This window comes from Manis pentadactyla, chromosome 2, assembly GCF_030020395.1.
Source record: "Manis pentadactyla isolate mManPen7 chromosome 2, mManPen7.hap1, whole genome shotgun sequence".
Lineage (NCBI taxonomy): Eukaryota > Metazoa > Chordata > Mammalia > Pholidota > Manidae > Manis > Manis pentadactyla.
In genome coordinates, this window is record NC_080020.1 from 61,565,620 (window position 1) to 61,579,510 (window position 13,891).

At 40.2% G+C, this 13,891-nt stretch overlaps 1 protein-coding gene and 1 long non-coding RNA gene across 2 annotated transcripts in view; one reads left to right on the top strand and one right to left on the bottom strand.

Annotated features, from left to right (window-relative positions):
* Positions 1 to 8,403, bottom strand: part of LOC118932344 (uncharacterized) — a 204,920-nt gene extending 196,517 nt beyond the window's left edge. The window contains exon 1 of the long non-coding RNA XR_005032725.1: positions 8,294 to 8,403. This is a non-coding gene — a long non-coding RNA (uncharacterized LOC118932344). The remainder of the gene's footprint in view (positions 1 to 8,293) is intronic.
* Positions 6,231 to 13,891, top strand: part of ST8SIA4 (ST8 alpha-N-acetyl-neuraminide alpha-2,8-sialyltransferase 4) — a 79,512-nt gene continuing 71,851 nt past the window's right edge. The window contains 4 exon segments of the mRNA XM_036925785.2: positions 6,231 to 6,249; positions 6,252 to 6,406; positions 6,409 to 6,632; positions 12,661 to 12,792. Coding sequence (XP_036781680.2) covers positions 6,231 to 6,249; positions 6,252 to 6,406; positions 6,409 to 6,632; positions 12,661 to 12,792 — 530 coding nt within the window.

Here is a 13,891-nt window from a genome sequence, read left to right on the forward strand (position 1 = left end):
AGTTAAAAGGTATCTCAGAGAATATTTCAAGTGGATATTACAAATTGAAGAAGATTTGACTAACTTAAGAATTTTCTCTTCTAAGGACATTCATGTTTAAATAGCGATTGAGAACTAAATGCAAAGGATAATTTTAAGTACCATGGGTTTGATGAAGAAGAATTGAGAACAACAACGATGGGATTTTTTTCCTGTTGTTCTAGAAACATTGTACCATGTCCCTAAGTCAAGGTCACCTTGTAAATTTATTATATTTGGTTATTAAGGATGACAAAAATACAAAAGTAACAGAAAGACAATGAATATACATACAGAAAAAAATCTGTGATACTTTTATGGATATTTACATGGGTGAAGTGAATTCATTTAGAATCAGTTTTTTTTCAACTATTTTATCCAGGAAAAAAAAAAGAGATTTTGTTGTCTAGTAGTAAATAGCTAAATTTCTCCTTAATATGTTTTTTACTTTTCCTGATCACTGATTCACAGGTAAAAGGTTTTGCATGAATAATTCTCACTAGATTGTAAGGTCATTAACAAGAACTTCAATCAGCCCAGCTGATTTTATTTGCCAACTTGATTAGGCCATGGTACCCAGATATCTGGTCAAATATCAACCTAGATGTTGCTGCGAAGGTGTCTTTTAGATGAAAGCAACACTTGAATCAATAAACTATGAATGAAGCAGATTATCCCACATATGAGTGGCCTTATCCAATAAACTGAAGGCCTTAAGAAAAAAACAGACTGGATTATCCAAGAAAGAGGGATGTCTACCACCACATGTCCTCAGAGTTGAACCACAACATAAACTCCTTCTACTTCCCAAGGTATCCAGCAGAGTTGGGAACTGCTAGCCTCCATAATCACATGGTCAATTCCTCAAAACAACTCTTTCTCCCTGTACATCCACACGTCCTTTTGGTTCACTTTCTCTGGAGATTTTTGACTAATGTCCCAACATTTCCATCATTAAAATGTCATGGGTACTATTAGCAAGGAACAATTGGAATTTGAAATGAAAAAAAAATTGTATTAGCATTCAAAAAATGAAATACTTCGTATAAATCTAGCTAAATATGTACAAGATCTATGTGATGAAAACTACCAAATTCTGATGAAAGGAATCAGAGAACTAAATAAATGAAGAAATAATCTATGCTCATGAATAAGAAGACTCAGTATTCTCAAGATGTCAGTTCCTCCCAACTTACTCTACAAATTCAATGCAATTCCAATCAAAATCATAGCAATTTATTTTGAAGATACTGATAAACTGATTCTAAAGTTTTTGTGGGAGACGAAAGACTCAAACAGCTAACACAATATTGCAGTTCAACAAAATCAGAGGATTGACACAATAAGACAGTAAGCTACAATAAGCAAGATAATGTGATTTTGGTGAAAGAGTAAATAATAGATCAATGGAACAGATAAAGTATTTAGAAATAGATCTATACAAATATATTCAACTCATCTTTGACAAAGGAGCAAAGGCAACATATGCAAAAAGGACAGTCTTTTCAGAAAATGGTGCTGAAACAATTAGACATTCACAAGCAAAAAAAAAAAAGGAATCTAGATATATACCTTACACTGCTCACAATTAAGTCAAAATAGATAATAGACCTAAATATAAAATGGAAAACTATAAAACTCTTGGAAGATAACAAATGAAAAAGATCTAAGCCCTTTGGTTTGACAATAACTTTTTAGATACATAAAAACTATGATCAATATAAGAAATAATTGATAAACTGGACTTAATCATAAATATTAAAATAATTCCTACTCCATGAAACACATTACCAAGAGAATGAGAAGACAAGCCATTAACTGGAAGAAAATATCTTCAAAAAACACATGATAAAAGACAGTTATCCAAAATATATATACACAGAACTCTTAAACTCAGCAATAAGATGAACAACCCAGGTGCAAGAATAGCCAGAGCACAGAGAATTTTTAGGGCAGTGAAACTACTCTGAGTAGTACTATAATGGTGGATTAATGTCATTATAAATCTGTCAAAGCCCATGGAATGTACAATATCAAGAGTGAACCCTAATGTAAACCACAGATGGACTGTGGATGACAATGAAAAGTCAGTGTAGTTTCACTGATTTTAACACATGTGCTGCTCGTGTGGAATGTTGATAGTGCGGGAAGGTATGCATGTTTGGAGGTGAGCTTATAAGGGAAGTCTCTATACTTTCTGTTCAGTATTGCTGTAAACCTAAAACTGCTCTAAAGAATTGTCTATTAAAAAATGTCGTCAGCATTGAAAATCCCTGTGTAACTGCAGGTGTCTACCAATTTCTTTTCAGCTAAAGTTGAGGGCACAGCCAGCAATTAAAACATGATTTACATTAAGTTAAAGGATACAAGATTAAGTTAAGATAGAAATTTAAAACCAGCTGCCTTATTTTCATTATTTCTTCATAGAATACAGAATAATGCTGAATAAAGACAAATGTATTCTCTTTATTGAAGTCCATTGATAGAATGTGAAGTCCACAGATAGAATGGAAATTCAGAAACAACTTTAATTCTCAGGATCATCAAAAGTCATTTTAATGGGAGGAGGAGAGTCCAAAAGACTCTTGTGTGGGTAAGACTTCTTACCTAATATTGATATTTGTAATTCTTGTACCTAATTGCATGTTGAGAGGAACCAGACCTCATTTTGCCCTATGTTTTTTACTAATTTGGCAAAATATGGATACACATCATGAATCTAGTAATATTAAACAAGTGACAACAAATTACACTCTAAGCACTCAATTGTTCAAATACGAGAAGGGGAATCTCTTTAGTCTCACTGAATTATTTATTATCAGTCATTCAGAAGTGTTCACTTAAATAAAAAAGGTGTTATGCCTAACAAATACAGAAACAGCAGCATTATACAATTGGATAATTCATTTTTTTTCTTCTGGACATTTAAATTTGTCTTATTTGTTCCCATAACTAATTCTTGGTAAGCTTTCATTTTGTGTTGGTATGTTTGTTTTGTTTGGGCCAGATATACAGCTTTCCCTAGTTTAATTAAAGCTTAATTCATACATGAATTAAAACCACATTCCTCTTGAAATTCTTTTCTTAACTGAAGTGCAGTTGATACACAATTTTGTATTGGTTTCCAGTATATGGTTCAACACTTACCTGCATTATTAAATGCTCGCACTCACTAGTATAGTCACTATCTGTCAACATTGAAAGACGTTACAGAATTATTGACTATGTTTTCTATGCTGCATTCATCTCAGTGACTGACCTGTATTATGACTGAGATTTTATGCCTCTTTATCCCCTTCACCTATTTCACCTACCAACTCCAACCCCTCCCCCATGGTAACCACCAGTCACTTCTTAGTGTCTGTGAATCTATTGTTGTTTGGTTCTTTTGTTTTGTTTTGTTTTAGATTCCAGACATAAGTGAAATCATATGGTATTTGTCTTTCTCTGCCTGGCTTATTTCACTTAGCTTAACGCATTCTAGGTCCATCTATATTGTTGCAAATGGGAAGATTTCTTTTTATGGCTGAATAATATTTCATTGCATACATGTACCACATCTTCTTTATCCATTAATCTTTTGATTGATATTTTGGGTGTTTCCATAGCTTAGCTTTGGTAAATAATGTGACAATAAACATAGGCAAAAATATATATCATTTTGAAACAGAGATTTTGTTTTCTATTTTTAGTTTTTTAAGAATATCCATACTGCTTTCCACAGTGGCTACACCAATTTACATTCCCACCAAGAGTGTAGGAGGTCTCCCTTTCCTCACGAAAATTTTCTTTTGCAATTTTTCTCTTTAGATAAGACAGTTTGATACTGTGGAGCTACAGAATATTATCATCACACTTAAAACTTATATCCCACTACTCCCCCAGCTTCCTGTTTTAACAGTACTGAACTACAATATTCCCCATGGCACCACCATTTTATACCTCCCTGAAGTTGCACATAATCTTCCCTTTGTTTTTAATGTTCTACCTTCCTTTTTCCTGGCCTACCCTTTAGTTTTTCAAAACCCAGTTTAGGTGTGCCTTCCTCCTGGAAGTTCACCTTTCATGCTTCCAAAGACTTAAAACACTCTATCTGCTTCTACCTGGTAGCTTACTCAGATACAAGGTACATACTTCAAATGCTACTGGTGGTTCATGGTGCCATATTGTAATTTATTTCTTTTACAGTCTGTCCCCCACTGAGTGAGTGAACTTTGTGCCTGGTTATATGCTATACTTTATTAATCTCTGTGTTCCCATGCCCTTACACATTGCCTGGCCCATAGCAATTGCTCCAGAAATGTTGGATGAACTTAACGAAGTGATGCATATTACTATATTGCTATCAGTGAATGGTGTTTTATTTAAAATCCAAAGTATATTTGTTTACTGTTTGAAAATTAAGCTAACCTAGAGAATTTAGCATCCTAACCATCCACCACCCACATCCATTCCGTCCCAGTTCCCATTTAACTTAAATAAGAAGCTGTTTGACTCTTGCATTTTCTGCTAGTTAAGAAGTCAGTGTGATAGAGATGCAAACGGGATTTGCCTAGACATCAATAAACTTGAAAGGCTCCCGGCGGGCCACTTGTAGTGTCAATAAAGGCTCATAATTACTTGCTCCTTTGAGCATTTTAGACCCAACCCCCTAGTTCGCTCTGCTGTGAATACAGGGCTTGAGAACTGAAAGGTTCTTAACTTCTTAAAATTTAGGCGAAGAATGGCAAACACTGACAAGAGACCTCGGAAAGTAAGGGAAGATACTAGCTGTTATCCTTGCTGTTTTAAGTTGTCAGGGGACCTGTAACTCATAACCATCCCCTTGCTCTCCTCTGGCGGAGGGTTGGTTGTGGGCTGTGCCATTTTGGGGCTTAGGGAGAAATAGATCCCAAGGCTCCAAGAGTGGATGACAGCCCGAGCCAATGCTCAATCTGAAGGAACAGGAACTCAATTAAGGGGGTGGGACGGGGGGAGGTTTGGGGAGCTTGGAACCCGAGCATACAGATGGGGATTTCCTAGCTTCCAGGCACTGGCTCAAGGTTGGGCTGCCTCCCGACCCATTCTCACCAGACCCGCGAAAGAAACAAAACAAGCGCGGTACAACAGGGGCAGCAAACTTGTCTCTTGGTGAGGACGCGGACCAACCGACCGTGGAGGAGCTGTCAGACTGAAGACGACCGGGCACTGAAAAGAGCCCCTGCCGCACAATACAACAGAAGTACGGAAAACAGTAGGAGGCAGCGGAAGGTGAAAATCAGAGGCCAAATATATGCAACTGAGACTTTGGCAAAAGAAGTTGCCCTTCCTTCATTCCTTTCTTCCTATCTTTCCCACCTCCCTTGGCGTGTGTGTGGGTGTACTTGCATTTAAAAATGAGCTCCTTGGTGGCTGCTTTTTCTCAGAATCCTGTTTTTCCGCAGTGAAGTTTAAGTGGGATTGGAATTTCCTTAACTTGTGCGTGAGGAGTTTCCAAATAGCAATGAGAGTTACATAAATATCCATAAAGTTCCTAATGACACCTCGGCCACAGCTTGTTTCCTGCAAGATCCTGAGTCGGGTCTTCATCCGCTACCCTCCCTGAGGGAGGTTGACTAACCGGTTCACGTGTGTATTTGTACTTTCCAGGTTGAGCTGTGCACGGAATACAAAACGTCCTGCCTGCCTCCCCCGACTCACTCTGTGTGGGAGGATGTGCGTGTGTGTGTGTGTGTGTGTGCACGAGAGAGTATGTGCGCGTGTGTATGTTTAGCAAGGTGATTGGGAGAAGCTACTCTTCTTGCAACCCACCCTCAGCTCTGTCGGAAGTATCTCTAGGGCAGGATGCGTCTTTAGTCTGTCCCCAGCAGATGCCACGGACTATCTCTGCACTCGCCTGTCCAGAGACCTAACGTTTTGGTGTCCCGGGAGGGCGTCCTGACTTCCTCGTAGTGCCCTGCGCTCTCCGCGGGGTGTGCGAGCGCTGGTGCGCATGAGTGTGAGTGGTATGTATGTTTATACACCACTGTGAGCTTGTAAGCTTCCTCTCCCTGCACAGTGCAGGCTGCGCCGGGGACGTTACTCTCCCAGCCGCCGCCAACAACGCAAGGCAACCGCAGCCTCCGCCCCCTCAGTTCAGTGATTGGCTGGTTTTGCTCATCATTTCCCTGCTAGAAAAAGGGAAGGGCCACTGACGCCCCCGAACCCAGCTGCAGAAGCGGCCGCCACCTCCAATGCACAAGGTGTCTCATCTGAGAGGAAACCTGAGCCCCAGGAGGCGGTGCAGAGCGACCCGGGCAGGCCTGGCGCGAACCGCGAGGGAGAGCGCTGTGCTGCGCTGAAGACCAGCTGGAGCTTGGCCGCAGAAGACCCCCGCGACCTGCTCCTGAGATCCCGGCTCCACGCTCCGCGAATTTTACAGATTTCCCCAACCCCCCGCGACTCTATCTCCCCAAAACGGAGCCTTTATATCAAGAGAAGGTGAGAGAGCTGGTGCCTCCAGGACTTTCCCAGGCACCCAAGATGCGCTCCATTAGGAAGAGGTGGACGATCTGCACGATAAGTCTGCTCTTGATCTTTTATAAGACAAAAGAAATAGCAAGAACTGAGGAGCACCAGGAGACGCAACTCATCGGGTAAATGCAAAGCTTCATTTCAGGATATGACAAAAAAAGTCAAGGCATAAATTAAATGTGAATGTAGACAGTAGAGTGAGGGTTAGGAGGGAATGTGTGTTCGTATGAGCTTGTGTGTGTTTAGTCTCATGAATTAAATAACAAAGGCTGATGTTGAGGTGTGTATGTGTCTCTACGGCGTGTTCCCAGTTCGAGTTCAACTTGTCCAGTGCAGTGGTGGTGACATTTGTGTTGGTCCCGGGGCTCGCACGCCAAAGGAGAAGTCACTGCAGAAGTGTCAACAAAGAACGCGCGCCCTTGTCCTTTTAATCCGCGGGCAGAACTCAAGCGAGACGTCTGTTTACCGTGTGGTTGTCCTTTCTCTGCCCTGTCACTCTGAGGAGATAACAGAGACAGCTGGCTTCCTAAAAAAGCAGAAGTAAAGCCCAGAAAGCAGGAAATTCTTTACTCTTCTATGGCGTTGGGCTGATCTGTGTATCATAAATCGAATTAGAAACTCCGGTACAACCGAGGATACTTCTTATTTGCTCTTCTGGGCGTCATGGTTAGTTTTAGAAACTGGGTACTGTAGCTTCACACAGACTGCATTTTGCTATTTCCTTAGTTTGTCTGGATGAGTTCAGACTCTTCCCCCACCCCAGTAAATTCTCTAAATATCACACTTCCTTCCTCCTCCTCCCCGGCCTCCGTGCCTTTGAAGTTTACCCAGGAGGTGGCTGCAACTTTGTGTTGCTTACATAGCTTGGAAGCGTTTTCTGAGGATGTGAACCTGGTTGTGAACTCTGTTCAAAGTCCTGCTTCGGAAATCCTCTCTCATCCAGAGAGGCGTCCGCTATAGGAAACTCCACACTGACAGAGAAGTCTGCCTGGTTTTTATTCCCCCTGACATGTATTTAAACGGAGTGTGTGTTTGTGTGTGTGTGTGTGTGTGTGTGTGTGTGTGTGTGTGTGTGTGTGTGTGTGTGTGTGTGACAGGACTGCTAAAACGTGCACACACACACACACAAACTTAACGCACTTCATTTAATATTTGTTATTCCATGAGTAATGAGCATTTAAGTGAGCATTTAAGTGAGCAAGATGCAGGGTTACCTTTACAGAAGGAATTGTAGATAACTAAGACAGCAGAAGTACAGTGTAAAGATAATAAGGTAATGGGGCTGGATGGTCATTATGCATCAACAAATCTCTAAATGTCTAGTCTGGGGGAAAAATGCGGAACTGTTTGAGATCATTTACACCGGGAGGGGGTGGGTTGAAACGCAGCCTGGCCCAATTGTCAGAGAAGAGGGACTTTGGGCAGGCGTGCGGGCACCGCCGGCGGACTGGGCTTCCTAGGCAGACAAAGGGGTCTTTAGGAGCCTAGGTGACGAACCGGCGCGTGGGGCAGCGGCGGAGGCTGAGCGTGAGGGTCGAGGCTTTTTGTTCGCTTCCGGGCCGGTGGGCTTCGAAGATAAGCCTGAGCCCAGACAAAGAGGCCAAGCCTCGTCAGAACTCTGAGGGTTCGGCCCTGGGCTCGTGACCCAGGAGAGCCAGGGTGGGCGGGACGAGCGAGGAGGGCGGAGGCGCCACACGCCTCCCGGGCGTCCTCTCCGGGCCTCCCCAGACCGCGGGCGAGAAGGGGGAGCGCGCCGCAAGTCCCTCCGGGGGCAGTAACAGACCTGGGACGCTCCACTTTTCACGGGCGACACCTCTGGGGCCCGTCCCCGGGCGCCGCGGAAGGGAGAGGGCGCGGCGGTCCGGGGCCCGCGGGTTCCGTCGCACCCTTTCCGGGCGGAGCTGCGCTCTCTTCCCCGCTCCGAGAACGCGCGCGGGGAGCGCCCGCGCTAACCGAACAGGAAGAGAGGTGCGCACAGGGCCAGCCCTTCTCAGCGAGAGCGGGCTGCGGGGTGAGGAGACTGAGGAAGCCTGGAGGCGGGAACCAGGCCCCGTTTAAAAAAAAATCACTTTTACTGCTCAGCCGGCAGCCGGCTCCTCCTCCTTAATTAAAACCCGCAGGCGCAGCGGTGCGGCGCACAGGCCGAGAGCCGGCCGCCGGCGTCGCGCTGCCCCGGGTACCGCGCCGCGTCCGGGCGGCCCTTCGCTCGGACCCCGCGGTGGGCGCGGCCCACCTGGAAAAGCTTGTGATGCTAGTTCGTGATTTCGTTTCAACTGCCAAATAGTGCTTCTGGTGGAGTTGACTCATCAAACGATCTAATTATCTCATTGACTCTCTTTCCACCTAAGCCACGTGGAGTGGTAGTTTTGAGATGAGGAGCCTAGAGCGCAGGTTTAGCCCCAGAACCCAGGCCGGTATTCATAAGTGAGGTAACTAACACAGGCAGTCTCTGACCTTCGGGGGGCACTGCGTTCCCTGCGAGTGGACAATAGAATCCATAAGGGCCTTTCATAGTCTCTGTACCTTAGAACATTCCCCTATTCTCCTATTTAGCCTCCTTGCTACATATGCAATAGGCAGGCAGTTTCTTTATCTGTTCAACCTCCCCTCTCCTAACCGGAGGTCCCATCTAGAGCCAGTCATTCCATGCAGAAGGAAAAAACGTGAACACCAGGACAACTTCCTACTAACCATCCACATTCCCATACCCGCAGAGGACTACTAACAGCATTTTTTTCAAAAAAAAAAGTAATGGTTCGAGTAATTTTTGGACATTTAAAACTGGTCTTTCCTTTTATGGGAAACTATTAATTACCTAGTATGATGACTTAGTTAATAAAGTTTAACCCAAAGGGCATTGGGATTGAAGTGGCCTATTCTTGACTGACATTTGTTTCTTAATGGGAAAAATGGCAATTGCATCATATATGATTTCACTGGCTGTGTGTGTGCTTTGAGTATAATTGGAAGTGTATTAAGGGTCCTACAGATAAAACTATGTGGGTATGCTCATTTAGTGAGATAGTATAGTTGAAAGTGTAACATAAACTTTAATACACTTTCTTAAAACTTAAAACTGTTTTCCTGGTTGACCATAAATGAGATTTTAACTAATCTTTCTTACCATCTAGAGATCTCCTTTTTAATTTGACTGTATATTTTAGGTTGTCTCACTAAATGATTGCGTATTAGTTCTAAAACTTATGATAGAACTGACAGTGGAAATAAGTAGTCATACTTAGAGTATCATTGTTTTCAGCAGAGTTAGTTCCAGTTTGTTCTAGGGTAGAATAACTTACAAATCAACAACATTGGGGTTGTGAAGTGGTCTGTTCTTGGCTGACATTTTTTGGAAATCCAGAATCTGCAATTTACTTCATATGTTACAATTGGAATTCTACTGAAAATCATAAGCAGTAAGTTAAGGTAGTACATCTCCTCTGTTTTTAGTTGGTTGATCCTTACATAATAAAAACACAAAATTGCCAGGTGTTTTGTTCAGGCTTAGTTTGATGCAAGATTTTTTCTTTTAAATGGCTTTTTATATTTTATGATAAGGAAGAAATTGAACTTAGTCCAAAGGAACACATTCATACCAAAGCCAATTTATAACGATGAAGACTTATCAATGGCATTGATGCAGGGTTTGGGGGACCTAATTTCATGAAACAAAACTAATAAAATTTTTGTGTACTGCAGAGTTAATGTAATGATGCTTGGCAACTCAAATTTCAAAGAGAGAAATATTTCTAAATACTAGTAACATAACTAATAATTAGTTTCTGCCACTAATATTGCATAGAGAACCATATAAATGGGTTTTTCTTAGCTCCATATAAGGAGGAATACTTGATAATATATATTGCTTCGTGCTGCATTATTTCCTTGATGTGTTTTGTAATTTTCCCTTTAAAAGTACATATTGAACCTTCCAGGATATAGCCCTATGCAAGAACTGTTTTCAGTGCATCTGTTTAGCAATGGTGTCTGAACTGGAATGAGAAACTCGTAGGGGGTGACATCCTTCATGCCTCACATTCACCGGAAGGAAAAGCCTTTTCTAAAGCAGAAAACTACCAAGGTCACAAGTAAAAAATCTCTTGGGACCCATTTAATTTTGTACAAAGAAATTTGCTCCAGAGCCTCAGATTACACTAAGCCTGGCCTCCTCCCACACGCATTCCAATGACTTTAAGGAGAACCATGCCTAGTTTAGCTATTTTCATTCAGAGTTCTTCCCAGTGATAAAACTTGAATTTGGCTTACCACCAGCTCAATGAAAACAATCCAAGAGCAAGGTAACGTGCTAGAATTTTATTAATATAAAGCTGATGTAAACTTTTAAGCCACTGTTTTTTAGTCTTAGAGGTTCTGAATGGCTCCATAGAACAAAGTATATCATAGTAATCATTCAGCTCCATTATGTGTCAGTAAAGCAGTCTTCCATAGATATTTAAAATTGCCAGCCCATGTATATTTTTACTTCTACTAAAGTTTATTGGTGGTGAAAATATAATCACAGCAACCTGTGATTAGAAATATATGGTATTGACAGGCCATTTATTAACAAGATGAAAATTGGAAAGATCCTACCCCTAGAAATATAAGAGTGTGTGCCCATACTCTTACAAGAATATCTCCAAAAGTGTGAAGGTTAGCTTCTATGTGTATCTGCATTTTTATTCATATGTGTTTATCATTAAACATGTAATATAAAAATCAAATTCTGTACCACTGAGTAGTAAATTTCACCCTGTTTCCTTTTGTCCTCTGTGATCTCTACAAAATGATTATTATTAGTCATGCAGAGACATGCAAATGTATCATTTTCAGCAGGAGGATAGTTTAAAATATTAATTTTTATAGAGTTCCAAATTTTACAGGGAATAGTTGCATATGATGCTTTGAGTTCTTTCAAATTGGAACTACATGCTTAAAAAAGAATGCAAACTCAAATGCCAAACTATAAGCCTCTAATTACAGAATTCATCTAACAGCTGTTACACAGGCAATGTTTCCTTTGATAGTAGGAGAGGATTGCCGACATAATAAACACAAATTTAGACTGTGACTGAGCAAATAGTCATGTTACTTTTTAACTATGCTTTGAGGTTCTAAAAAATTTTAAGGTAACATGTAAGGAAATAAATGCAGATAGTGAAAGGGTTATGCCATAAACAGGTAGCTTTAATTCTCTAAGTCTGGGTTTACATCTATAAAGTACCAAGAAAATAGTCTATTGAACAATGAACTGGTTCAGCACTAAATGTCCTAATGGTATAAATGCTATCATAGTGTCTGTCACCATCATCACTATCACCAGCCCCCTGTTACTGCCATACCATGTGGTGTACATGCCTGACACTGTTCTTTGGAGGGGATAGCACGGTTGATTTTTTTTTTTATGTAATAGGAAATATCAGTAATAAAGGCTACTGATGTTTTCCTGGCATCAAGAACTATTAGGAAAATGTCTCATTTGTTGAGATGTTTTGAGACCCAGTTTAATTTTAGAAATAAGCACTTCAATAGTGTCTTATAAATTACTTTCATACACAAAATCCCACTAAATCCTTCGCAAACTCATTGCATATTAGATAATGTTATTCCAGTTTTCAAGGTAAGGTAAGACACTGTGGCTTCGGAATAGAATATTGTCCAAGGACATACAGACTAACAAGTGATAGAATCACAAACATGCCCAGATCACCTGATATTCCAAGGTCTTCTTAATCCAAAACAAAAGCTGTTTCCATTACATCTATATGCCTTCTGTGAAAACAAAATTAAAACCTTGGGAGTCACAAATATACAGATGCAGGAGATAGGCCAAGCATCCTGTCTAAACACAGGGTAGGGAAGACCTAAAGGGGAACAGATCTTTGATGAGAAGCCTTTGTTTCTTTAATTACTACAAAGGTCTTTTCTTTAAATAAAAATGGCTTTAATTCAAAAAAGATAAGTGTAAATGATTGTCTTGATAAAGTCATACTCATTCAATCCTGATATCTTTCATCATGCTCACACCTCTTCTGCCTACATGTAGAAAAAGTTGTATCTATAATTTGTCACCAGTAATCTAAATCAAATTATGTATTATGCTACTTAGAATGCTTCTTACTTTCATAAAGCTGGCGTTTTTTGTTTCAGAGATGGTGAGCTGTGTCTGAGTCGATCACTTGTCAATAGTTCTGATAAAGTCATTCGAAAGGCTGGCTCTTCAATCTTCCAGCACTCTGTAGAAGGTTGGAAAATCAATTCCTCTTTGGTTCTGGAGATAAGGTGAGTTTCTTTAATAAGGAATGATAAATTTCACTTCATGTCCTCAAATACGTTGGGCTTGGCAAACTTACATCAAATACTTGATTTATAGTTCAAGTATGAATACTTTAATAAAAGAGTGAACCATCTCTATTTAATGTTGATCAGTGAAGGATGTGAAGCCATAAAACTGAAATTGTTATGCGGTCAGAAATTTAAGGATGGATATGTGAGTTTTGAATATACTGTCTTTATACTGATGGAATAAAATATTCAACAAAGTACTAACATTTAACTTAGTTTTCTTTATTACTCAGGATGGACATATATTTTGAGAATTATCTTTACCTTCCCTCAAGTCTTCATACTAATCTTGTGTTCCCTCATACTAGATGAAAATAGAGTGTATTCAACTCCTATTTGCTGGCAATGATAAATAAATGTGATTTAGACTATGAATGGGTATTTACATGTGAGCTCCTATAATAAAAGGCTAATAAAACATGCTAAGTAATCATGTCAAAAATAGGAAAAAAAATCAGAAAATAAGCTTTCTTGAGTATTGCCATAATCTTAAGATTTTGGCATTTTAGCTGAAATAAGCTCTTGAAATCAAACTTGATGCCTACCTATAGCTATTATATCTTTTTTTTTCTATTATAATCCTTTGACTAGTAAGAAAGTTAGGGACAGGCCTTCCTAAACATGGAGGAAGGAAGAAAATCATTTTTCTCTCTAGTTACATTACTATGTTGGTTGGTATGTTTAAATAACAGCATTTTAGTAAGTCAAACTCTTCTTTGGAGCTCCAGAGTACTCATCCTTTTTTCTAGTATTGACAAAATGCTAATTATTTGTTGATTGAATATTAACACATGGTTTCAGAAGAGTATGTTAGTGGTTAAAGGGATAAGCTGTTGATCTGTTTGTCTGGGTTTCTACCTACTCACTTCTTGGATCATGCCTACCTAGAGTGTAGATTATATGTAACTTGAGGGAAGGGTCTACTATACTCATCTTTAGAATATGTATAGCGGTTCATAGAATGCATTGCAGCAAAGGCATCCACTACATGTTGAATATATTTGAAAGAATGTCTAAAAATCTTAAAAAGATGGGT